General features: G+C 48.7%; 2 protein-coding genes across 4 annotated transcripts in view; one reads left to right on the forward strand and one right to left on the reverse strand.

The window, feature by feature from the left end:
* Positions 1-6038, reverse strand: LOC147574709 (uncharacterized). Of its 2 annotated transcripts, XM_086684963.1 has the most exons (3): positions 5858-6038; positions 3172-3303; positions 1-698 (listed from the first exon to the last, which is right to left on the reverse strand). In XM_086684963.1, exons 1-3 carry the CDS (start codon positions 5998-6000, stop codon positions 569-571), a joined length of 405 nt encoding a protein of 134 aa, XP_086541089.1. In that variant the 5' UTR covers positions 6001-6038; the 3' UTR covers positions 1-568. The 2 variants fall into 2 exon arrangements, 1 of the variants encoding a protein (XP_086541089.1); XR_015243446.1 differs by lacking the exon at positions 3172-3303 and having other exon boundaries at positions 5858-5992.
* FXN (frataxin) overlaps positions 5949-26037 on the forward strand; it is a 23577-nt gene continuing 3488 nt past the window's right edge. The window contains exons 1-4 of one of the 2 annotated variants that reach the window (XM_086684961.1): positions 5952-6166; positions 14692-14789; positions 16982-17102; positions 25461-25558. In XM_086684961.1, coding sequence (XP_086541087.1) covers positions 5999-6166; positions 14692-14789; positions 16982-17102; positions 25461-25558 — 485 coding nt within the window. In that variant the 5' untranslated portion in view covers positions 5952-5998. Of the gene's footprint in view, positions 6167-14691; positions 14790-16981; positions 17103-25460; positions 25559-26037 lie in introns of both variants that reach the window. The other variant, XM_086684962.1, reaches the window with a different exon arrangement.

Below are 26037 nucleotides of genomic sequence, written 5' to 3' on the forward strand. Positions count from 1 at the left end.
TAAGGCTTTGGGTCTTTTAATTCAAACTTATACTAGAACAGTGGTAATTCTGTCTCCCTCTAGGGACATTTGGCAATGTCTGGAAACATGTTTGACTGTCACAACTGGATGGGGGAACACGTACTACTGCCATCTAGTGGGCAGAGACCAGGTATGCCGCTGAACTTCAAATGCACAGGACAACCCCCACAACAAAACTGTCCTGTCCACAATGTTAGTAATGCTGCTATTGAGGGACTCTGCTCTATGACAGTGATTACGTTTGACTTGTTAGTTGTTATTAATTATATCTCAAGAATGTAACCTGGGAGAAAAGTCATAAGATGCAAACGATTCTTGTCTAGGAAGGTAACCCAGAGGCCATAGATGCACATGTCTGAAGGACACTAATTGATCGTGTGTCTGACTTCACAATCTTATTCCAGATCAGTCTTCCATCCTCTTTAAACCAGCTTCGCCTTCCTGCTGGTTCCCTGTTTCTCTAGGGTGGCCGTTAAAAAAGTGCCACACAGTAGGCTGGCCTACACAACAGAAATATAACTCAGTTCTTGAGGCTCGAAGTCCAAGATCAAGGTGTTGGTATAGGTGTGGGTTGGTTTCTTGAGGCCTCTCTTCTTGGCTTAACAGGTGGCTCTTGTACTGCCTTTTCACATGGTCTTTCCTCTGTGCTTACGGGGCCTTGGTGTCTCTTCCTCATCCTTTAAAGAAATCAGTTATATTGGATTAGGACCCCATCTTCATGACCTCATTTAATCTTAGTTACCTCTGTAAAAGCTCTATCTTTAGGGGAATCTGGGTGGTGTGGTTGGTTAAGCGTCCGATCTGGGCTCAGGTCATGATCTCACAGTTTGTGAGTTCGAGCCCTGCATCAGGCTCTGTGCTGACAGTGCAGAGCCTGCTTGGGATTCCCTCTCTGCCCCTCCCCCCCTTTCGCTCTCAAAATAAATAAACTTTTTAAAAAATGAAATAAAAGCTCTATCTCCAAATCCAGTCACATTCTGGAGTACCAGAGGTTAGAATGGCATCATATGAGTTTTGAAGCACAGTTCAGTCTGTAGCACTTGTCTAATTAATCTGAAACATATATAAGAATTATGTTTAGAGAAAGAATGAAATATGGCCTTTTGTAGCAAGGTGGATGGAACTGGAGAGTGTTATGCTAAGTGAAATAAGTCATACAGAGAAAGACAGATACCATATGCTTTCACTCTTATGTGGATCCTGAGAAACTTAACAGAAGACCACGGGGAGGGGAAGGGGGAAAAAAAGTTAGGGAGGGAGCCAAACCATAATAGGCTCTTAAAAACTGAGAACAAACTCAGGGTTGATGGGGGGTGGGAGGGAGGGGAAAGTGGGTGATGGGCATTGAGGAGGGCACCTGTTGGGATGAGCACTGGGTGTTGTATGGAAACCAATTTGACAATAAATTTCATATTAAAAAAAAGAATTATGTTTAAATATGTTAATGTATTTGCCTTGGAAATACATCTGAATCCACAAAACCCACGTTTCTACTGCATCAGGCTGCTTCCTTGAGGGCTATCGGTGCATCAACACTAATTCAACAAGAAGAATGACTCTCTAAAGGAATACTTCAGATATATCACATGCTTCTCTCCTCTGTTCCCTCAAGCAGCCTCCACTAAAAGTGTTTTGTACAGTGAGAGGTCTCTGCCTGAAGCTTTCTTCATTTGTCAACTCAAGGTTCAAACACAATCACGCATGGCCCCAAGGGACCCTGCAGGGGCACTTTCTTAGCGTATAAATCCAAACCTCCTTTTTTCTGGCTACTGAAAGTGTCGATAATTAGCATATTACTTAACTAATTTACAAGTTTCTTATGTATTGTCAAAAATATTTTGGAATTACTGATCAATTAATTTGTTGACTATCTCATGAACTTAATCTCTTTTAAGCTCAGAGTCGTGTATCAAATTGCATTCCAGAACTTGGATTCAGATTCTGGTCCCATAGTCAGTCTCTTGAGACAAACTGCTATTTCTCATCCGTCATTGTAGAAAAATTTGCCCTGGGCAACTGTCGGAGAAGAACTTCCTGGGCAATTTCTCTTATCAATCAATCCAAGCAAATGCAACGGACTGGCTTTTCCCCAGAGCTGAAGTCACCTCCCGGCGGTAAATTCAGTGTTAGGCTCTGAGACAGAGCACGAAGGTGAAGCCCGAGGCCAGGCAAGGAGTGAGAAGTTGGAGACAAGTTTTTATTATTGACGGCGCACGGAGGTAGCTTGTTTCCTAGCTCCCTAGCAAACTCCCACGCCCTCTGTCTAATATGCCCTGCCCCCTGGCAGCTGACCAATCAGCTTAGCCCACCCCCTTAGCAACAGCGATTGCTCCAAGGGGCGGGCCTATGATCCCACCAGAGCCAATCAGAGCCTTTCCTGGGACTGACGTCCCCAAACCAGGGAAATTGCGGCTGTAAACAGCCTGCAGAGCAAGAGCACTGGACCAGAAAACAGGAGGCCTGGCTTCCCCTGGCAGTCCTCTGGCTCCTCGAATTCTGACGTGCTCTCAGAGTGAAGAGCTGCAGATGTTGTGCCGTAGCAAGCAAACTCTCAAACTTGCACAGTTCAAGAAGACCCGCCAAGTGATTTTCGAAACCGGCTGGATCTGGAAGAAATTAAGCCGAGGACAACCCCCTGTCCCCTCCCAAGTCTTTAGGGTAGGCCATTCTCCTTCCTAGTCTACGCAAAGCTCAGCCAGATCATTCCGGCTCCTGCGTTGACACAGAACCTAAGAGTATCTCGGCCACTGGAGATCTTAGAACGTTAAGTTCCATGAGACCAAGGAGTCTTGCTTATTTTGTGCATCGCCATACTCCAGCATTAGAACAGTGTCCAGGCATCAATAAAATACTCAATGGAATAAACTCTGACGTCTCAAAGGTTCAATGACTAGCCCATGGTTGCCCCCAGCACGTCACAGTTGAGCCTAAGACTCAGTGACAGAGAAAGGGCAGAGTAACCGTTGAGATCGTACTACGAGCCAAGTACCATTACCACAAAATCTGTATGCTATTTCATTTAATTCACACCACACCGTGTGCCGGGTACCCCCATTATCCCTATTCTACAGGTGAAGCTCAGCTAGCAGGTCACAGAGCAGGGTTATCCATCCATTCCAGGCAAACAGTAACTGAGCACCTGCTACTTACCCAGCACCGTGCCTAGCGCTGGGGAAACCAGAGGTGAAGAGAACAGACGCGGAGCTTGTACGGTAGTGTGGCGAACGTTCAGTTAGCAGGTAAAACGTGAACGAGCAATGGATTTGCCATTTGGGAGGCGTGCTGTGGAGGAAATCAATGGAGAGGAGTGACGGAGGGAAGCGGGACAGAGGGAGAAATCTCCTTTAGGTACAGTGGTCCGAGAGAGGCTCTTTAAGGACGGCACAGGCAGACTGAGGCCTGCAGAGAAGGAGCCCCCTGTGATCAGCTGGAGGAAGAGAACTTCAGCCAGAACAGCAAGAGCAAAGGCATAAGGCACAGCAGGGCAAGGCAAGGTTAAAGACCAGGAAGTGTGGCAAGAGGGTACAGGATGACTTTGAAGGGGTAAGCAGAGGTCAGCTCTCTTTCCCCAAGAAATATATATATTTATATATAATTCTATCATATTGATTATATAGTTGATGTTAATTAATAACTACATACCAATGATCGAACACTATGTTTATATAATAACTATATAATACTGATTCTACTAGAGTGATTATATAACTATATATAACTTATCTATATTTGCAATACATATTACATCATAAAATACATATATAAGGGTATATTGATAATACAAACCATGAAATTCATATAAAATATATTTATATGAAAGCACATAGATAAAATGTATATGCAATATACACACATTAGCATATAAGTTACTGTATATGAATTATTTAGGTATTATCTATAAAATATATAAAATTTAATAAATGTATATAATAAAATTTTAAATTAAAGAATTATATAAATTATAATTCTCTCTTAAAATAAACTTAAAAAAATTTTTTTAGTGTAGTTAACAATGTTACATTAGCTTCAAGTGTACAACACAGTGATTCCAAGAGCTTAAACGTCACGCTGTGCTCACCACTGCCCTTCCGTCTGTCCCCATATATCGCTATCACAGTACCACCGACTCCATTCCCGGTGCTGTGCCTTTTATTCTGGTAACTTATTTCATTACTGGAGGCCTGGATCTTCCTCTCCCCCTCACCCATTCTGCCCATCCCTCCACTTCCACCCCCCCCCCCCCGCCCCTCAGTTAGTTCTCTGTTTACAGGTCTGATTCTGATTATTTATTCGTTGGGTTTGTTTGTTGAGATTCCTCATATGAGCAAAATCATAGGTGTCTCTTTCTCAGTCTGACCTCAGCACAGATTGTGAGGCCTTCATGTTCTCTGCTCTGCTACCCGGAGCCTGCTTCCTTGGCTGCAAAGACAGGGCAGTGACATCCGCTTCGCAGGGAGCAAAACTTGGAGCACGTGCCGGGGTCTCCCGTATGCCAGAACATGCTAAGCACACTGGTGAATACTAGTGCAACTCCCCAAGTATGTAATAGAGTTGTGAGGGTGTGAGAAAGGCCTCACTATCAGTGCAACAGCGGCGGGGGCTGGGGCTACTAACCAAAACACTTCCCTTCGCTCTAGTGAGGGCTTCTCAGCCCTGGCACCATTACCATTCTGAACTGGATAATTCTGTGTTGCATGGGGCCATCCTCTCAGTAGCATGTTATCAAACAGCATCCCTGGGCTCTACCCACTAGATGCCAGCACACACCCCCCCAACCCTCACTTCGTTTTAACTATCAAATGTATCTGCAGATCATTTACAAGGGGGACAAGGCCTCTCCACGCCTGGAATAGGCATAACAGGTGCTCAATAAAGGACTTACAGTTAACTGAAGGAAAGACAATAGCTCTCATCCAAAAGAATGCCCTGGACAACCTCTCTGATAGCCTGTCAGATCCCACCCCTCCTGTATATTTTTCAAGGCCCAGTGCAAATGCCACTTCTTCCATGAAGGCTTCCTTGATTGTCCCCACCCCTGCCTGTATATACTCTCCCATTCAATGCTGATATCTGATAGTTTGGGTTCCTCTTTGAACCTCGTCATTTAGTGTCCCACACATTTACACGTGTTTTACCTCCACTATTCACAAAGTACCAAGGAGGCTTTGGAAAAACTTGAGCGCCAACTATCGATCTCCTCTGCCCACTATCTTCCCCATAAAAATGACATTCTCTGGTATGCGCACTTGCCATTTTCTCAAGCATATATAAGCTATGGAAGAAACGTTCACAATCTGTATTCCTTTGCAACATACTAAAGCAAAAATGTCTTTTAAGGTGTATTAACAACTTAATATTTACCATACACTCAGCAGGGTCTAGGGCTTGTCCCCCCACAAAAAAACACTTTACATAGATGAACTCATTTTACCCTTAAAATAACCCTAAGAAGTAGGAACTTTAATAAACTCCATTTTACAGATGAGGCACAGAGAAGTTAATGAACCTGCGCACTGGTCACACAGCCGGGAAGTACAGAGTTCGCTTTTAAACCAGGCAATCCCTCTCCTGTCTGCCCGCTCCTAACTGCTATAACCTGCTATGGGCAAGCGGCTTCAAGACCTGCACCCCATCCAGTTGGCGGCAAGACTGCAGCTCTCAAATCCTTCCTGGCTAGAAATCAGCAGCAGATCACTAGGTCTCCGACACCAGGGACCTTGGTTACGCATTCACTGTGTTGCCGAAGGGGTAAGCTGTGTGCTCTGCAAGAAGCGCGCTCTCCATTTGCGTGAAACAGAGGTAGCACCGCGCTGGGAAGTTCTTCCTGAGGTCTAACCTTGGGCCATTTCCCACAGCCAGCAGAAGAGGGGACCCGAGCGCCGAGCCGAGCCGCGATGCCTTCCACCGGTGGCCACTAGGTGTCGCCGCGGCGTCCCCCGAGCGGGAGGGCGGAGCGGCCGCGGACTGCGGGAGCAGCATGTGGACGCTCGGGCGCCGCGCCGCCGCCTGCCTCCTGGCCCGCTCGGCGCCCGGGGGCTCAGCCCGGGCCCGCGCGGGGGCCCCGGCGCCGAAGAGGGACGCCCCGCTCTACGGCAGCCGGGGTCTGAGAGTCCGGACGGCCGCAGCCCACGTACCCAGCCACGCTGTGAGTACCCGCGCCGCGCAGCCTTCAGGGCCGCACGCCGGAGTGGGGGGAGGCCGCGCACGCTGTGGACGCTGCGGGCACGCGCGCCCCGTCCGCCCCGGAGGAACCGCGGGCCGGGGACGCGCTCGGCGAGGGTCGGGGGGCCGGACGGCGGCGGAGCACTCGGCTCCCGCTGCCCAGGGCGGTGCCGCCCGCTCAGCCTTCTGTTTCCCGGGGTCGCATTTGCACCGGCTTCTGCTTTCGGGTGGAAGGGACAGTATCCTGCCATGCAACTGCGGGGGAACGCAACGCAGGGGGCCGCAGATCCGCTTTCGGAGGCCGTGGCTGTCTCCAAGCTCGCCCCTTTGCTTTTCGAGAACAATTTAAGCGATCCTATATACTGTACTGGATGCTGTAATATACCTATATATGTGTGTGACATACAATATCAGTATGGCACATAAATATATATAAATAAAATAAAATAGTACAGGGGTGCCTGGGTGGCTCAGTCGGTGGCCCACTCTTGATACGGTCAGGACCTCTTGGTTTGTGAGTTCCCGCCCCACATCCGGCTCCTTTCTTAACATCGCAGAGCCTGCTTGGGATTCTCCCTATCTCCCTCTCTCTCTGCCCCTCAACTGCTCCTCTCTTTCTCTCTCAAATAAATTTTAAAAAATAGCAAAACAGTACAGTATAATAGTACCAATATAATAGTATATGTACACACACACACACACACACACACACACACACACACACACACAATTAGAATGATGTTTTCAAGCACGGGCTTTTCCGAAAGAAATGCTTCCTCAAGCGAGGTGGAAATGTCAAGGCTGCGGAGTACAGTAGCTAGAGCAGCAAAGCTTTTGGAAAATGACCGGGCCTGCGTTCCAAATTCTGGTTCGATTCACGGGAGCTGTGTGACCTCTGGGGATCTGGAACCTCTCTGAGGATTGGCTTCCTTTTCTGTGAAGAGATTTAAAGGGTAAAGCCCATTTGGCCTAACTGGTGTAAGGATTACTTTGGATTAACATATATAAAGTCTTCAGCACTGAAAGTTAATTCCCCTGGGGAATGCAAAGGCGCGTCTGACCCAGTAACTCCCCAGACTTGAAAGGAGGAAGCTGAAAGAACGGCTGTGGGGTTGAGGAAGACTGCAGGGCAGGATGGACACGGTGTTTAATCGGGGTCTTGAAGATGGCCAGGGAGTGAGAGGAGGGTATTCCCGCAGGAGAACCTGGCTGCCTGGGGGAGGAATGCAGACGGACATCCGCTCTGAGTGGCTGGTAATGCCGGGTGGGTTGTCCACGCGGATGGAGGCAGGTGAAATCCAACTCAGATTGCCTGTGGAGCTCTGGAATTTGGACTTTATTTTTTAAATTTTATTTATTTTGAGAGAGATCAAGCGTGAGCAGGGAAGGGGCAGCGAGAGAGGAAGAGAGAGGGAGAGAGAGCTGTCGGAGCAGAGCCGGAGATAGGGCCCGAACTCACCAACCGTGAAATCATGACCTGAGCCGACATCAAGAGTCCAGTACTTAACCGACTGAGCCACTCAGTCGCCCTTGGAATTTGGACTTCAGACTTAAACTTCCCACCGCCCTATTCTTTGGCCGTGTTTGAAGACGAGTTAGGATTGGTTGCCAATATTCAGAGTTGGGACCTTGATACTGGGTTCCCAGGACTCTCAGGAAAAATAGGCGGTTATGGCCATGCTGGTCCCACGATGCCCCGGCGCAGAACACAGACACTTGTTACCCCTCTCCTTCTATGCCGCTCCCACGGGGAGCTGCCCTAGCTTGTACTTGGACCCCTGCTGGTGTGGGCCAAGGGTTGCCAGCAGTTTTTCATTTAGGACAGTGACAACATACGCATGGTCTTTTGGATGGCATTTAGTGGCTGAAGGGCTGCTGACTCAGCAGCGTGCCCAACTCACAGCCAGCACCCAGGAGGCAGGCACTGGCACACACTGGGATTGGGGGTAACTGGGAGGTTGGGAGGTAGTTAGCTCCCTGGGTCACCCATTAGGCCTCCTCTGCCACAGTAACCTAATCAGGTTTGCTGAACTTGTCTATCACGCAGCTCCCTCATCCATCCCTAATACTTGAAGAGTTGGGTCAATGACGGTGGCAACTGGGACCGCCATGTTTAATTTTGTCAAGGCGTTAACTGTCCCCAGGTTGGCCCTGAAAGTCCCCACGCACTGCAGAATCCATCAGGACCTGGCTTCCTTCTGGGGGCCTCTTCCCATCCTTATTTTCTCTACTGCCATTCCTACTTCTCCAGCCCTGTCCAAAAGACATGGAAGGGGAGCCACATGTGTAATCCTAAATTTTCTAGAAGCCACATGGAAAAAGTAAAAACAAGCAGGTGAGATTAATTTCAGCAACACAAAGTGGCACCTGACTGGCTCCGTCAGTGGAGCGTGTGACTCTTGATCTCAGGGTCATGAGTTCAAGCCCCATGTTGGGCATAGAGCTCACTTTTTTAAAAAAAAATGTCAACAACACATTCATGTAATCTAGCTTTTCACGGTATCATTTCAACATTTAATCAATACTGAAAAGTCATTGAATCACTTAACATTCTTTTTTAGTACTCATTCTGACAAATTCAGCTTGCACACTTCAGCACCTGCCAGCTCAGATGTTAAGCTGAATTGCTTGTGGAAATGTTTCATTTCTATTTCGCAGAGTTCACTGTAGAAAAACAAAGTCACACACTCGAGCTGTTCCAAACATGTTTTCAGTTTTCCAGAGACTTGACTCAAGTATCATTTTTAAAAAAAAATTTTTTTTTAACTTTTATTTTACTTTTGAGACAGAGACAGAGCATGAACGAGGGAGGGTCAGAGAGAGAGGGAGACACAGAATTGGAAGCAGGCTCCAGGCTCTGAGCCGTCAGCCCAGAGCCCGACGCGGGGCTCGAACCCACAGACTGTGAGATCGTGACCTGGGCTGAAGTCGGACGCTTAACCGACTGAGCCACCCAGGCGCCCCTCAAGTATCATTTTTAAATGGCGATCGTGTCAGGTTTACAGTCCAGGTCCTTGGTCCCACCAGCCACGTTCCAGGCGCCCCATGGCCACGCGTGTGTGGCTCGCGGCTTCTGCACACACACAGCTCTGGAATAGAGCGTGTTAAGCTTCTGATTGTCGGTTCTTAGCTCTGGCTGCTCGTCAGAAGCCAGGATCCCCAGAAAGGTCTTCCATCTAAGTGTGAGGCTCCGTGGCCCAGGGCTGCCTCTGGTTCTATCATGCAGCCCCTGACCCTACTGAGAATGAGAATGGGACGGAGCTGGTCCTCCAGCCTTTTCCTTGTCACACAGGAGGCCCCTCCAAGGAGGAGATAATGTCATCACCTCTGACCTAACTTCATAAGCCCCTGCTGCAGCCCTTGCTGCACACCTTGGAAGGCTTATAGACATTAATTTTTGTAGAGGGACAAGATCCTCACCTATGATCCCAGGATCTTTTGACCTTAGGCCTGGCAAGCAGGTTATGCCCTAATTGACTTTATTTTTTTTTTCTTTTTTATTTATTTCGAGAGAGAGAGAGAGACAGCACATGGCAAGGGGCAGAGAGAGGGAGACAGAGAATCCCAAGCAGGCTCTGCACTCTCAGCGTAGAGCCCGACAAGAGGCTTGATCTCACGAATGATGAGGTCATGACCTGAGCTGAAATCATGAGTTGGATATTTAACAGACCGAGTCACCCAGGCGCCCCGCTTTATTTAGGTTTATTTGATTTATTTTGAGAGAAAGAGAGAAAGTGCGAGTGGGGGAGGGGCAGAGAGAGAGGTAAAGAGAGAATCCCAAGCAGTCTCCGCACCATCAGCATGGAGCCCCATGTGGGGCTCGAACTCACAAACCCATGAAATCATGACCTGAGCTGACGTTGGATGCTTAACTTACTGAGCCACCCAGGGGCTGCATCCCTAATTCACTTTAAATTCATTTTTATTGTCTTTCACAGACAATGTATGTGCGTTTATACATACAACAGTGTATATAAAATATCTATCTTGTTTAAAGGTTAATAACAAACTCCCATGTTTTCACCACCAGATGAAGAGAGTGAATATTGCTGGGGCGCCTGGGTGGCTCAGTCGGTTAAGCGTCCGACTTCCGCTCAGGTCATGATCTCACGGTTCATGCGTTCGAGCCCCGCGTCGGGCTCTGTGCTGATGGCTCAGAGCCTGAAGCCTGTTTCAGATTCTGTGTCTCCCTCTCTCCCTGCCCCTCCCCCGCTTGTGCACACTCTCTCCCTCACTCTTTCTCTCTGTCTCTCTCAAAAATTAATTAATGAAAAACATTTTAAAAAAAACGAGAGAGAGATTAGAATATTGCTTGTTCCTTGAAAGCTCTCCCCGCTCCCCCCAGGCCTCCCTGAAGGGAATCTGCTCTCCTGAATTCTGTCAGGCATCCCCTCCTTTTCTTAGAGTTTCACCCCCTACATACGTCTCCCTAAAAAACATTTTGCTGCGTTTATTCCGCTGCGACTTGTTCCTTGGATTCAGGGTTGTCTCTGAGCCTCGTCGATACTGATGCACACAGTTGTCATTTATTCGTTTTCTCTGCCGGGTAGTAGCCCATTGGGTGAGTACATCACACTCTGTCCAGTCTCCTTCTGGTGACATCCGGGTGATCCCGCCGTGGCGCTGCTGGCACGGATGGTGCTGTTGTGGGCATTCCTGGCCACGGACAGAGGCCCTTTCTGGATGAATTCCCGAGAATGGCATTGGCTACGTGAGGAGCCAGCAAATGTTCAACTCACTTGATGCCAGAGTGGTTACACCAGTCCACGCTCCCTGGAGTGTGGATGAGAACTGAGTCACTCTTCCAGTCTTGTGCTCTGCCGCGGGGGGCCCCCGGAGTGAGGGCTGTCCTCCCTGCTAGCCCCCCAGGCCGGGCCTCACCGGGGCTGGTCCTCCGTTGGGTCATGCGGTTCCAGGGCTGGAGCCGGAGACTGTAGGCCTAGCAACCATCTCGGATCTCCTCAGATGCCTCCCGTGCTGAGCTCAGGGACCGACTGAACCCTGGAGACTCAGGCTTAGCAGACCCATCACAGAGCAATAGTCCGAGGGCTCCAGGTGGCTTGGAAGCAGGGAGGGCGGCTGCCGGGAGGCTGCAGGGGGGAGCACCCCTAACACAGCCCTCAGTGCTGCAGATTCCATCTGCCTCTCCCTAGCACAGCAGGGCTTCTTCCCTGATCCCTGCCTCCTGAGGAGGAAACAGAGGGTCTGAATGGTTAAGCAGGTACCCAGGGAATGTTGGGTTGGGGAGAACAGGTAAGAGACCAGCAAGATGTTTCTGGCAGCAGTCCCTTTGATGATTACACACAGCCGAGTGTAGACTTCCACTCCTGGCTGTTGAGTAACTTGCATTAGCCCGAACCTCCCACCAACGACGGCCATCAAAGATACAAAAATCAGAGCCAGGAATGAAAGAGAAAAGAAGGCTGTGTGAAGGTATCAGAGAGACATGACAGGACTTGAGAGGACCCTGGAGAGGAGGGAAATTCTGAGCCCCTAGTCTCAAACTTCCCTTACATGCCTGAAACTCTGTACGGTTCCCAGGCGTACGATTCTTTCCTTTGTGGCCCGGACCCTGGGGCCAGACAGCTTTGGGTTCAAATCCCAGCTCCTGCGCCTTGTCTCTGTGTCTCCGTGTGACTTTGCTCAGTTTCCTCATCTGTGAAATACAAATACAGCCTCATCTTCATTTTTCATGGGTCCTGAACTTGTGAATTCACCTACTCAATAAAATGTATCTGTAACCCCCAAATCGATACCCAGGGTGATTCTGCGGTCACGCTTGGGTGCACGCAGAGCAGCAAAACACTGGAGGCGCCCCCCGCTTGCATGTTCCCACCCCGGGTCAAACAGGGCGACTCCCTGCTTTGTCTCTCAGCCCCCACACTGTAAACAAGTGTCCTATTCACCGGCTACTCAGTGGCGTGTTGTTTGCATTGTTGTGATTTTGTTGCTGATTTCACCGTTTAAAATGGCCCCAGCCTAGTGCTGAAGTGCCGTCTAAGCGCAAGAAGGCTGTTAGGTGCCTCGCGGAGAAGACAAGTGCCCTGGATCGGCCCCATTCACGCCTGAGTTACGGTGCCGTTGGCCCCGAGCACAGTGTTCATGAATCAAAAATATATATTAAACAGGATGTCTTTAAAAATTTTTTTAGGGTTTATTATTTTTGAGAGAGAGAAGACAGAGTGCAAGCGGGGGAGGGGCAGAGAGAGAAGGAGACACAGAATCGGAAGCAGGCTCCAAGCTCTGAGCTGTCAGCACAGAGCCCCATGCGGGGCTCGAACCCACAAACCCTGAGATCACGACCTGAGCGAAGTCAGATGCTCAACCAACTGAGCCACGCAGGTGCCCCTTAAACAAGATGCCTTGAAACAGAAGCACATGTAAAACAAGGTTATGTATTGATCGGTTGGTCAAATGTGACCTGAGGCCTGCAGTACCCTAAGCCTGTATTTCCCTTAGGAGCAGCTCACTAATCTAGCATTCTTGGTGACTTTATAGAGCATAACTGTCGCGAATCACCACTATAATAATAGTACTTGCCTCACAGGATTGTAATGAGGACTAACCACTTCCATTTCTATCAACACCAAGGGGACGGTGAGCACTCTAGAATATGTGGCTATCACACCGGTTCTCTCACTTCTTCAGAGCCAACCTTTTATTTTTTTTTTTTTTTTAATTTTTTTTTCAACGTTTATTTATTTTTGGGACAGAGAGAGACAGAGCATGAACGGGGGAGGAGCAGAGAGAGAGGGAGACACAGAATCAGAAACAGGCTCCAGGCTCTGAGCCATCAGCCCAGAGCCCGATGCGGGGCTCGAACTCACGGACCGCGAGATCGTGACCTGGCTGAAGTCGGACGCTTAACCGACTGCGCCACCCAGGCGCCCCAAGAGAGCCAACCTTTTAAAATCATGCCCACTTTGGGGCGCCTGGGTGGCTCAGTTAAGCATCCAGCTTCAGCTCGGGTCATGATCTTGCAGTATGTGGGTTCGAGCCCCGCATCAGGCTCTGTGCTGACAGATCAGAGCCTGGAGCCTCCTTCAGATTCTTTGTCTCCCTCTCTTTGTGCCCCTTCCCTGCTTGCACTCTGTCTCTCTCTCTCTCTCAAAAATAAACATTAAAAAAAATTAGTTAAAACCATGCCGTCTGGGAGCGCCTGGGTGGCTCAGTTAGTTAAGCGTCCGACTTCGCTTCAGGTCATGATCTCACAGTTCATGCGTTCGAGCCCCGCATAGGGCTCTCTGCTGTAAGTACAGAGCCTGCTTCAGATCTTCTGTCTTCCTCTCTCTCTGCCCCTCCCCTGTTTGCATGCACACATACTCTCTCTCTCAAAAGTAACATTAAAAAGTAATAAAAAATCAAATCAAATCATGCCCTCTGTGCTCTGCATTTGTTTCCCCCTTGTCTGCTCACTTCTCAGCCCCTTGCCCTCTGTCTTTTACTTTCCGAGTTTGCCAAGGACATTGATGGCTCATGAGAATAACAGCCTTGAGCCGTGCTCCAGAGTGACCTTTGGAGAATGTGCGTCTTGCCACCAAGCCCCTCAAGCCCTTGGATGTCTTCCCAGGATGAGGTCCAGCTGAGTGCCATCACAAGGCCCTGTGGCCCCTTCTCCATCATCTCCACTCCAGATGTATCACTTTTCTCTCCCTTTATAGGCTCCATCCCCTCCCACACTGGGGCAGGTCCCTCAGCCGGCGTCCCCTCTGGTGCCTGTCACTCTCCTCTGGTTATGTCATTTGGCTCTCCAGCTGATCAGTAGCGTTGGCTGCTTCAGAGATAGGAGCCTGGACACTCAGACGTTATGGACTGGGATCAATCAACAGATCCCATGGTCTCCTGCAGATCGTGTTAATGAGACCTGCCCGTCTGAGGTCCGATCCTCTCTTCTGGACATCAGCAGACATCTGCCTCTTACCGTTCATTGTTGCTTGTATTCGTCAGACTCCGGGAGCTTTGCTGATGCCTCCCTGCCTGGCCTGTGCTAGTCGCCTAGAGCAATGCTGCCCAGTAGAGCTTCCTGTGGTGGTGACTGTGTTCTGTGTGCCACTAGCCACACGAGACCTCAGGACGCTTGACACGTGGCTAGTTCAACTGAGAAACTGACTTCTTAAATTTTATTCCAATAAATGTAAATGTAAATAGCTGCCTGTGGCTCAGGATTACTATTTTGAGCAGCACAGGCTTAGAGAGAGCCTGAGAGAACTCCAGGTAATGTATGTATGTAAAGAACGTGAAAACATTTCCTAAGAAACATTTCCGGGAGGAGCCCCATGGTTGGCTCCATCGGGAGAGTGGGCAACTCTTGATCTCGGGGTCAGGAGTTTGAGGCCCATGTTGGGTTACTCAAATAAATTAGAAAAGAAAAGAGAAGAGAAGAAAGAAAGAACTACTCCTGGAAAACTTGAATGTGGTTATTCTCGAATGTAGGAGTGGTGAAACCATGCATTCACGGACTGTAATACACTGAAAAATGGTAACATTCTTCTTAACTTTGGCTTTTAGAGTTTGTGCGGCCACCGCCTTGGTCAGACTGTGAAGGTCAAAAAGCAGAGTGTCTGTCTGATGAACATGAGGACAGCGGGGACTTTGGGCGACCCTGGGTAAGATAAAGCACCTTGCACATCAGAGACCTCTTCCCCCGTGCCCTCCCTCTCTCTCAATACACGACATAGGCCTACGTGCACATATTATCTTTTTTTAAATTTTTTCCTTTTCTCTTAGCATTTTTTTACCAAAAAAAAAAAAAAAAAGCCCATCCCATACAAAGCCTGTTATCTCCCTTAGCGGCAGCACTCATGAGCATCTTTCCATGTCACCAACTACCTACCACATTATTTTTAAGGAAATAATATGAAGTTTTCTGGATACACCGACCGTGGTTCACTTAACTCATCCCCTGTTGCTGGACATTTAGGTTGTCTCCACAGCTTTGTTATCATTCTCTTGGGTGACTTAGCAATTAGGGTAGGCCAAGCCTCAGTAACAAAGAGACTCAAACCTGTAACGGCTCAAGGCGGTGGTCTGTGTCCCTGTGTGCAGACATCCCAGGGTGGGCATGCCTCTGTGCAGTGATTCAGTCAGCCAGGCTATTCCACCTTCCTGTGACTTGTCAGTACCTTACTGTCCCCTGCACGGTGGAGGCCGGTCACCCCGCCCATCCCACAGAAAGGGACAAGGGCATGGAAGCCCTGGAAATGGCTTGTCACCCACTCACATTTTAGTGGGAAGGACATGGGCACATGGCCACAGCTATTTGCAGGGGATGCTGGGAAATACAGCCCAATGGGTAGGAGGACGCAGTGGCTTCTGGTGCAAAGCTCCCCAGCACTGCTCCAGTCTGCCCCCCGCCACTGGTGTCCGCATGGACCCTCCTTTCACACGAGCGCACACACACAAACACACACATACACACACACCCAATGGAGAGGGGCTGCTTCGCTTCCTCACCAACTCTTGATATTTCCGGTCTCTTCTATTTTAACCATCATTCTGGTGGCATCTCATTGTGATTTTTCTTTTAATGTTTATTGATTATTAAGAGACAGACACAGAGCGTGAGCAGGGGAGGGGCAGAGAGAGGGGGAGTCACAGAATCTGAAGCAGGCTCCAGGCTCCGAGCTGTCAGCACAGAGCCCGACGCGGACTCTAACTCACAATCTCCGAGATCATGACTTGAGCCAAAACCAGTCGCCCAACCAACTGAGCCACCCAGGCACCCCTCATTGTGATTTTTTTTTAATGTATATTTTCCTGAAGATCGATAAAGTTATACACCTTGTCATATGTGCACTGGCCATTTGGATATCTTTCTAAAAATGATACCCGTTCAAAGTTTTTTTACCCTTTTTTTCTATTGGGTTTTCTTTTTCTTATTGACTTGTAGTTCTTTCTATATTGTGGAAATAAGCCCTTTGTCAGATACATGTAGCGCAAATAATTTTCTCCCACTTTGTGGTTTGCCCAGTATAAATCTTAATAACAAAAGCAATGGAAATAAGCACAATGTCCGGCTGAAGGTGTCAGGTTCAATAAATAACATAAAATACCATGAAAATCTGTATGTGCTAATATGGAACAATTTCCAGAATATATTAAGTAAAAACTGCACAGTGCTTCATTTCTGTATTAAAAAGAATATAAAGGGGTGCCTGGGTGGTTCAGTCGGTTAACCATCCAACTTCAGCTCAAGTCATGATCTTGCGGTTCAGGAGTTCGAGCCTCGCGTCAGACTCTGTGCTGACGGCTCAGAGCCTGGAGCCTGCTTCGGATTCTGTGTCTCCCTCTGTCTCTGCTCTTCCCCTGTTCATGCTCTGTCTCTCTCTCTCCCTCTCTCTCTCTCTCTTTCAAAAATAAGTAAATGTTAATAGTAGACCCTCCCTAAGGGCTTTTAAAAAAAAAAGAGAATATAAAATTCTGGACAGATACAGAAGAGACTGTTACTCGTAGTTGACCATGGATGGGGCTGCTTATTTGGGAAAAAAAGTTTACTTATAAACTTTTTCATGTTGATTAACTTTTTACACTGTACATGTTAACTATTTTCCGTGTATTTTTTAATTTAAGGAAAAAATAAATATGTCGGGGCGTCTGACTTGCTCAGTCAGTGGAGCATGTGACTCTTGAATCACATGAGTTCAAGCCCCATGCTGGAGGTAAAGCTTACAATGAATGGATCAATCAGTCAATCAATCAGCCATTACAATGAATCAGTCAATCAATGAATCCATCAGCCAGGTTGACATTAATAAAATGGAGCTGTTTAGTAAGCATGTGTTTTGTGTTTCCCCTGCAGCTCTCTGGATGAGACCACCTACGAAAGACTGGCAGAGAGGACACTGGACTCCTTAGCAGAGTTTTTTGAAGACCTCGCAGACAAGCCTTACACACTGAAAGACTATGATGTCTCATTTGGGGTACCTCTTAGCTCATTTTCTTTTTCTTTTTCTTTTCTTTCTTTTTTTTTTAGTAACATTTTTTTCAATGTTTATTTTTGAGAGAGAGAGAGAAGCAGAGCATGAGCAGGGGAGGGGGAGAGAGAGAGGGAGGCACAGAATCGGAAGCAGGCTCCAGGCTCTGAGCTGTCAGCACAGAGCCCGACGCGGGGCTCGAACCCGTGAACTGCCAGATCATGACCTGAGCTGAAGTCGGATACCTAACTGACTGAGCCATGCAGGCGCCCCTTTGCTTATTTTCATTATTCTGCTTCTTCCCTAAGAATTCTAGCTCACTAAAATAAAGAATTCCGCTCTAGGGGAGCCAAGCACCCAGCAGCGTGCGGTTACGTGTCGGACCGAAAGACTGGAGACGGTGTTGCAGCCTTGCTCCACCAGGCTTGTGACCTTGGGCAAGTCACAGCCTCTGTTTCTCCTTAAGCCCTATTTCTTCTTGCAAACAGTGGTTCTCAAGCTCCACTCAGTACCTATAAAGGTAAATGGGAGAAGAACCCAGGCGTATGTTTGTCTAGCAAGAGGCCTCTGATGCGGGCCTGGGGAAGCCTGAGCTAGACTTCTGCTTAAGCAGCATGTGTTCAGAGCACACAGACCTGGGTCCCAGTCCTGGAGATTCTGATTCATAGGTCAGGGTGTACTCTCAGGAAGCAAATTCTTGAAAAGCTCACCTGGGATTCTAATGTGCACCCTGGGTCCCACCCCTAGAGATTTTTATCTGGGAGTATGTCCCAAGCAAGGCACGGGAGCTTTTTAAAGTTTTTATAATCAGGGCACCTGGCTGGCTCAGTCTATTGAGCATCTGACTCTTGATTGCAGCTCAGGTCATGGTCCCAGGGTGGTGGGATTGAGCCCTATGTCAGGCTCTATGCTGATCATGGAGGCTGCTTAAGATTCTCTCTCTCCCTCTTCCCCTCTCCCCTGCTCGCCCGTGCTCTCTCTCTTTCTAAACAAACCAACAACAATAAAGTTCTGTAATCAGTCCCCAGATAATCCTAATATGCAGATCTCGGAAGCCAAGGCAGTGCTGCTCTGCACCGACTGACCACCGGGTGGCAGACTTGAGTAAGGGGCCACCTTTGGATTTACAATTCTGTTGAGGCCTTAGGGACCAGCTCCCTCTTGGCCAGGAGAAAATCCCCCACGGAGGTTAATCCTCTTGACAGCAGTTAATTAATAGTTGGAAGTGTCATGAAGTGTGCATTTTGGATTAAACCATGGAATTATTTAGGACGACCAGCTGTCGGGCGTAAGTGATAGAAATGGTGTTGGATATTGCCGTGGAAACAGAAAAGGGACTCCACCGGATGGAGCAGGTAGCAGAGTCTGGAAGATTTCAAGCCTGGTTGTAAGGATAGGGAGGGACTTTGTGGTCAAAACAGAGGCAACGGGGCGAGACAGGATTGGATGCCTTCCAGGTGATTGCGGTCAGCTCAAAACGCAGCATCTTTCGGGTAGGGCTCTAGAAATGCCTGTGCAGACAGCCTCAGAAGGCAAGTTGCTCGGGAACCATTACAGACTGGCCTCCCCAGCTTGACTGCCTGTGGGCTGATGGAGCTGGGGCGTTAACAGCTCTCCTCTCCCCCCGGCCTCCCCATCAGGGGCTGGCTGGACTTAGAGGGAAACCAAGTCTCGGGCTGACCTCGCCTTACATACAAACATTCATTGACATTGGATAAGCGTCCAACTTTGGCCCAGGTCGTGATCTCATGGTTTGTGAGTTTGAGCCCTGCTTTGGGCTCTGCATTGACAGGGAGGAGCCTGCTTGGGATTCTCTCTGCCCCTCCCCGCCCCTCTCAAAAGAAAAATTTTTTTTAAATGCCACAGAAACAGTCCCACCACTCATTCTTATAAGATTAGTGAGATTACTTAGTGACTCGGGTATTTTGCACGAGTGTTTTCGTTAGAGGCATGTGGGGCAGTCTTCTTGGAGCGGGATTCTGTTTACCTCCCTGAATCAGGCAGCCAGTGTTCCTGGTCAGTGGTGGGTCACAGGACCTTCCTGAATCTTCCCTGCGGAGTCTCTCTCTAAAGAGTGACCCAGCTGCTGGGCTTTCTGTAAACCGTTCCAGTAAGGGAGGCACCTGTGTTTTTCTGGCCAGAAAAACCTTCAGTATCACTCTCCTCACCAGGGGAAAATTACTTCTAACAAATCATTTGCTAATTAGGAAATTCTCTAGTATAGATGTAGAAACTAAAGGCTTATATAGTAGCTGCCTCTGTTGTTGGGACTTCTGATAAAGAACTTTGAAATGCTGGGGCTCCTGGGTGTCTCAGACGGTTAAGTGTCCGACTTCGGCTCAGGTCACGATCTCACGGTTCATGAGTTCGAGCCCGCCATAAGGCTGTCTGTGGTCAGCACAGAGCCTGCTTCAGATCCTCTGTCTACCTCTCTCTGCCCCTCCCCATTCCCTCTCTTTCTCTGTCAAAAATAAATAAACATTAAAGATGAAAAGAAAAGACACTTAAAAAAAAAGAAGAACTTTGAAATGCTATCTACTCTGGGGTGTGAATTCCTGATTAGAGTCTCCCAGGCGCTACCTAACATATATTCCACATATAAATCTATTGAAACTACATTGTAGGCAATAGAACACCTGTAACACTATTACTTGAGCTTTGTTGGGGTGCCGTCTTTCCCTGTCCCCAGGGTCCAGTTGGGCATCACCTCCCCTGGGAAGTCCTCCTAGATGTTCCAGGCAGATACCGCCCTTACCTTCTTGCCCAGCACGCTGAGAAGGACTCCATGGAGCACCGATCGCCCTGTGTTCTGTTTACACATCAGCTCCCATGGCTAGACCAAGCGCCTCGGCAGCCAGGACACGGTCCATTCTGGGTGTCCCCAGCACCCGCAACATGGCCAAGTACATGACAGGGATTTGACAAGTGTTGATTCAGTACGTAAATGGAACGGCGCCCACTTACTTTAACAAAACACACTTCCACTGATGCCGGTCAGCATCATCGGTATTTTCCCAACTTGCTACTGGCCGAGTAGACAGATCAAAGTGGTAATCCAGACAGGCACAAGAATATGTCCGTTCTGTTTGCTCTCTGTGCAGTAGGAGATGTGAGCAGCTCCTGACTGTTGCGTCTTCCTGTCCGTGGGGTGGGTAATGTTGGGGGTCCGTGTCTGGGTCCGGGCCTCCCCCCCAACGGCACTGCCATTAGAGGGGGTACCACCAAAGCAGAAAGTACCGCCCGTCCCTAGGCCTCCGTGGCGTCTGCTGCTCGTGACCGGCGAGCACCCTGCTCTCTGAGGGGTTGATTCCAAGCCACCTTCCTTTTGTGCCTGGTGCAGCCCTGGCCCCTGACATTTTGATGAGAATTGGTTTGCAGTCATGTTCTTTATTCACTAAGCTGTTGGCATCTCACGGCCAGACATTTCTTAACCTTTTCTGGGCCTTCTCCGGAGAAAATCTTCCCCGAACACCTATGAGTACAATTTCAGCTTTGCAGCGGGGGCTTTCGCAGACACCTGAACACCACCTCTGGGTCCCAGGTCACAGACCCTTGCTCAGAGGCAGCATTTTATTGGATATGGAGACAAAGCATCTAGCTTCTCATCCTGGATTTGTATTTTCTTTCCAAGAGTCCTTTAAAAAATTTTTTTTTGGACTGTTTATTTATTTATTTTGAGAGAGAGAGAGAGAGAGAGAGAGAGAGAGAGAATCCCAAGCAGGCTCCATGCTATCAGTGCAGAGCCCAACGCAGGGCTCGAACCCACTAACTGTGTGATCATGACCTAAGCTGAAATCAAGAGTTGGATGCTTAACCCACGGAGCCACCCAGACGCCCCTGGCGAGCGAGCGTCCTTAAGCAAATAAGCTTAACTCCTGGGAGTGGCAGGTTCTTCAGCTGTAGGTTGAGTGACATCCCTCCACCTCTCCGATTTCTATTAGGGATTGCATTTTAAAATGCTACACGCTCATTATTCTTACTCTTTAAGAGGAAGTTGTATCTGTATCTGGAGTATGGGAAGCCACGTACACATGAAATCGCCGGACTCCGCCTGCCATCCCGTGTGTGTCTGTTGCTACAAAGTGAGCAGCGACAGCGGAAATTGCTTCTTTTGCCGCCATATGTGGAGGGCTGATACTGACTGGCAGGAATAAGCCGCCGCCCGCTGCGGCCAAGGGCTCTTCTGATTGTGCGGTGCCGGGGTCAGCAGCGACTGTTTCAACTCTCTCCCCACTTCCCCTGCCCTCCTCTGCATTTAAGTCCGTCCACACTCCCAAAGCAGTCTCCGACTGCCCCTTAAGGAATAATGCTAATGAACAAAAAGCCCGCTTCATCTGGTCTCCTTGCGGCCGGTTCTGAAAGCATTAAAACTCCTGGTGACCCAGTAAGGCAGCTTAGTTTCCTTCCGCCCCTTCCCTCCTCTTGCCAGTTTCCTCTGGAAACAGCCGCTGGCTCCACAGGGGAAAAGTACTGACACACAAAGAACAGGAGGAGGGTGGGGACTAAGTGCTGAGACCTTCTGCCTTGTGTAACCTGGCTATTAACGTCAAGCACGTTATCACCGTGCCTGGTCACCCTCCGCTCCGTTCCCGCCTCCGCCGATGTAGGTTTGCGTCCATCCGGTTTTTTGCACAGAGAACGGATGTGCTGCACACTGAAGGCGCTTGGGTGAAGAGACAAATCGGGGCGCCTGGGTGGCTCAGTCTGTTAAGCACCGGACTTTTAGCTCAGGTCATGATCTCACTGTTTGTGGGTTCGAGCCCCGCTTCAGGCTCTGTGCTGACAGCTCAGGGCGTGGAGCCTGCTTCGGATTCCTGTCTCCCTCTCTTTGCCCCTCCCCCACTCGGGCTTTTTTTGGTCTCTCTCTCTCTCTCTCTCTCAAAAATAAACATAAAAAAAAAAAAAAGAAAAGACAAATCTGCACTCAAGGTGCTTAAAGTAGTGGAGGAAAGGCAGTCAGTGCCCGGCTAACAAGCGGGTGGCTCAGATGCAGGGAGGAAGGCACAAAAGGGCTGTGGGGGCACCCACGCACAGGCTCTGGCCCCAGCTGCGGGGTGTCAGGGTAACCACGCCAGAAGTGCCTCAGCTGGGGCTGCTGGTCTTGGGGGTGGGGGGGGAAATGAGTGCTGCAGAGAAGCTGCTGGGGCCGGCGGGGGGCGGGGAGGTGGTGGGAGACAGCTTGCAGCCTGTGCATCTGGAAGAAATCTCACAGTTGCTTTATGAATATGCTCTTTGTGAAGGAGCAGCCAGTTCCCTGGAATCGTGGCAGAAGATTTTGAGTTGGAAGGGGCGCCTGGGTGGCTCAGTCGGTTAAGCGTCCAACTTCGGCTCAGGTCATGATCTCACGGTTCATGAGTTCAAGCCTCGCATCGGCCCTCTGAGGTCAGCACAGAGCCTGCTTAGGCTCTGTCTCCCTCTCTCTCTGCCCACCCCCCCTGCTCACGCACGTGCTCTCTCTCTCTCTCAAATAAACATGAAAAAAAAAAAAGGTTGTGAGTTGGAAAGAGATGATTTTGGCTTTGAGCCAATAGGATCTGCATCCCTGACTGGTCTCCTGTTCTAAGGCGCGACAGTGATCAGGGGTGTGCACAGGGAGCACCCACGCCCCTCCATCGGTGCACGGAGTCTCTGAAGGAGGCAGCACAGATGTTGTCCTGAGGAAGGGGGCAGGGCTGATGAGACTAAGACCCCACCTTCTGTTCTCTCCTCTGCACCTACCCCTCCTTCATTGTGGGGGACAAGGAGGCACGACGGGGCATCGAAGGACCAGATAGGTCACACTGGAAACAGGGAACGTCTTGAACCCCTGAGCCCGGTATCTCATGAGAGAATAAGCCGTAAAAGTATGTACGGGGCGAGAAGGAATGGGGAATGACTGCTTTTGGAATAAATACTAAAAACTACTAAATTGTACAGTTTTTTTTTAATGTTTATTGATTTATTTATTTTGAGAGAAAGAGAGCGGGGGGAGGGTTAGAGAGAAAATCGCAAGCAGGTTACACTCGGTCAGTGCAGAGCCTGACGTGGGGCTCAAACCCACGAACCGTGAAATCATGACCTGAGCCAAAATCAAGAGCCACCCAGGAGCCCCCGATTTGTACCGTTTTAAGACACATGTAAGTAAATGAAAGGTGGTAGTTCTACCAAAATAGTAAAGGTGGATTTCAAGAAAAAAAATTTTAAAAGACGTACTTATGGGGCACCTGGCTGGCTCAGTGAGTGCAGCATGTGATTCTTGATCTTGGGGTCACGAGTTCAAGCCCCACACTGAGTGTACAGATGATTTAAAAAATAAAAAATAAACTTTAAAAACAAACAAACTTACGTACCCTTTGATCCCAGCCCTTTTCAGAATGCATTTAAAAACTGGCAGACATGCCTGAGAGTGAACAGCTTATATCCGAGGTTCATGGGATTGAGAGAGCACTTCGTGTTATGTAAGGAACAACCTGTTTTGGACCCACACAGACCTGGACTTAAGATCAGCTCTCTCAGTTCCTAAGTATTCCTTATTCCCCGGTCCCTGTGTCCCTCACCTGCAAAACTGGAATAACGATTCCCATCTCTGATGGTCACGGTCACAGTGCAAACACTTTTACACAAAATGCCAAACACCGAGCCTGGCACAGAGTGGGGTACTAGACGTTAGCGGTTACTACTTTTATTGATGTTTTCATTGTATTTATACTCTCTGTATTTCCTGATGTCTGTGTGATTTTTGTTTCTTTCATAATCAGAAAAAATGTTATTGAAAATAGTCTGGGTGGCTCAGTCGGTTAAGCATCTGACTGCGGCTCAAGTCATGACCTCACAGTTCATGGGTTCGAGCCCCACATCGGGCTCTGTGCTGACAGCTCGGAGCCTGGAGCCTGCTTCAGATTCTGTGTCTCTCTCTCTCTCTGCCCCTCCCCTGCTCGCACTCTGTCTCTCAAAAATAAACATTAAAAAAAAAAAAGATAAAATGTATATATATAGCCCAATAGAGTCCTCCTCATCCCTTGCCCATCAGTTAAATTATTATTATTAATTATTATTATTGTTATTATTATTATTATTACTGTGGTCTACCTTTTTAATAGCTCTTTGTGTTTGAGAACCAAACACAAAGTGTTCTCAGAAGCATTCGGGGCCTCTTGATTGGACAGGGGCTCTAGAAGCCCAGAGAAGGGTGGCCATGTGTTTGCACGGGTTATGCCTCGGGCGGGGAGCATTGAGAGAGCCTCCCTCCTGCACAGCAGCTCCAGTAAAGGGAACTGAGCTGTGTAGCTGCTGCTATAAGATCCTGCACATTCTAAAGAGACCTCAGACCTTGGGAGTAAAGGGCCCCTTTGTTGAAAGAGTGTTTTCAAATTTAAATGAGCACTTATTGAGCGAAGATGGACCAACTCGTCTTTTAAAGAATTCAGGCCTCTTGTAGGGGAAAATAAAGCCCTTGAGAGCAGCCTGTGAGATGTGTGGGAAGGGTCTGAGAATAAAACTAGCCTGGAGTGTCAGCCTTCTATTAGCAGAGCAAACGTTATTGCTCTTTTTTTTTTTTTTAAGTTTATTTATTTTTGAGAGAGAGAGAGAGAGAGAGCAGGAAAGAGGCAGAGAGAGAGGGGGAGACAGAATTTTTGAAGCAGGCTCTGTGTTGACAGCAGAGAGCCCAACGTGGGGCTCGAACTCACGAACCACGAGATCATGACCTGAGCCAAAGTCCGATGCTTAACCAAGGGAGCCACCCTGGCGCCCCTATGATTGCTCTTGTAAGACAAGCAAAGCAGGTAGTTTACTTCTTTCTTTCTTGCATTTCTTCCTTGTTTTGGTAATGAACTTGTCCTGTCTGATGTTTGGGCTGACATGGTTCTCTGGTGCATTTAAGTAGGCTTTTTTTTTTAAGTAGGCTCCATGCTCAACGTGGGTCTTGAAGTCTCAACCCTGAGATCAAGAGTCAAATGCTCCACCGACTGAGCCAGCCAGGCGCCCCGGTGTCTGCATTTTTTAAAGCCCTCTTGTGTGTTCTGGCTGGTAGTTAAGGGAACCAAGGTAGCAGGCGGGATTCGGGGCCTCCCGTTTGCCAGCTGTAAGACCTCAGACAAGCCGCGGCTGTGTCCTCACCCCGAAAGGGGAATAATGATAACTCTTGCCTTGCTGGCCTCGCAGGGAGTAAGAGAAAGCAGGATGAGGTCCAAGGATTATTGTGATTAATCACAGTCTTGCCCAGAGAGCAGTGTGCTTTCCACATGACCTGCCGATTCTATACACGAAAGACGTCTCTTCAGGGTGTATATATATTGTGTGCTTGTATAAATGGACCATATCCAGGTCTGAAGCAATTGTGCCCAAGAGCTAACTTTGTCTTTTATTTTCCTCCTGATCCACTAGAGTGGTGTTTTAACAGTTAAACTGGGTGGAGATCTAGGAACCTACGTGATCAACAAGCAGACCCCAAACAAGCAGATCTGGCTGTCTTCACCATCCAGGTAGGTCCCGAAGTCACAATCTGGCGGTGTTCAGCTCACGTGCGATGTGGCATCGCGGACCCTTTAAAGGGGGCGCCACTTTGTGGGCGGGTGCTTGTAAGCACACCTCTCCCGATGCTTCGCGCTCCCCCCATCCTTGTAGGATGGTCAACTCTGCTTCTGTACCTTCTGTCTGCCGATCATCTGGCGGATGTTGAGATCCTGAGATGCTGGCGGATATTGAGATGTCCGTGAGATCGGAAGCAAACAGTTTAGAACTTTTCAGAACCTGGCCCGGACCGTCTTTCTCTATTAAATCATTGCCCGGCCTTTTGAAAAGCCAAACTTGTGATACTGCAGCATTGGAAGGAGTTACCCTTTGTCTTCAGAGCAGGTTAAAGTTTGACCTCTAGCTTGTTTTGAGCATCTCCGCTAGAGGTCGGTTGAATTCCCTCCACGGAATTAGGCGGCTTGGCCTGTGGACGTGGGAGAGCCTCTTA

Source organism: Puma concolor, chromosome D4 (assembly GCF_028749965.1).
Source record: "Puma concolor isolate L17-30 chromosome D4, mPumCon1.1.hap2, whole genome shotgun sequence".
In the NCBI taxonomy this organism is placed as follows: domain Eukaryota; kingdom Metazoa; phylum Chordata; class Mammalia; order Carnivora; family Felidae; genus Puma; species Puma concolor.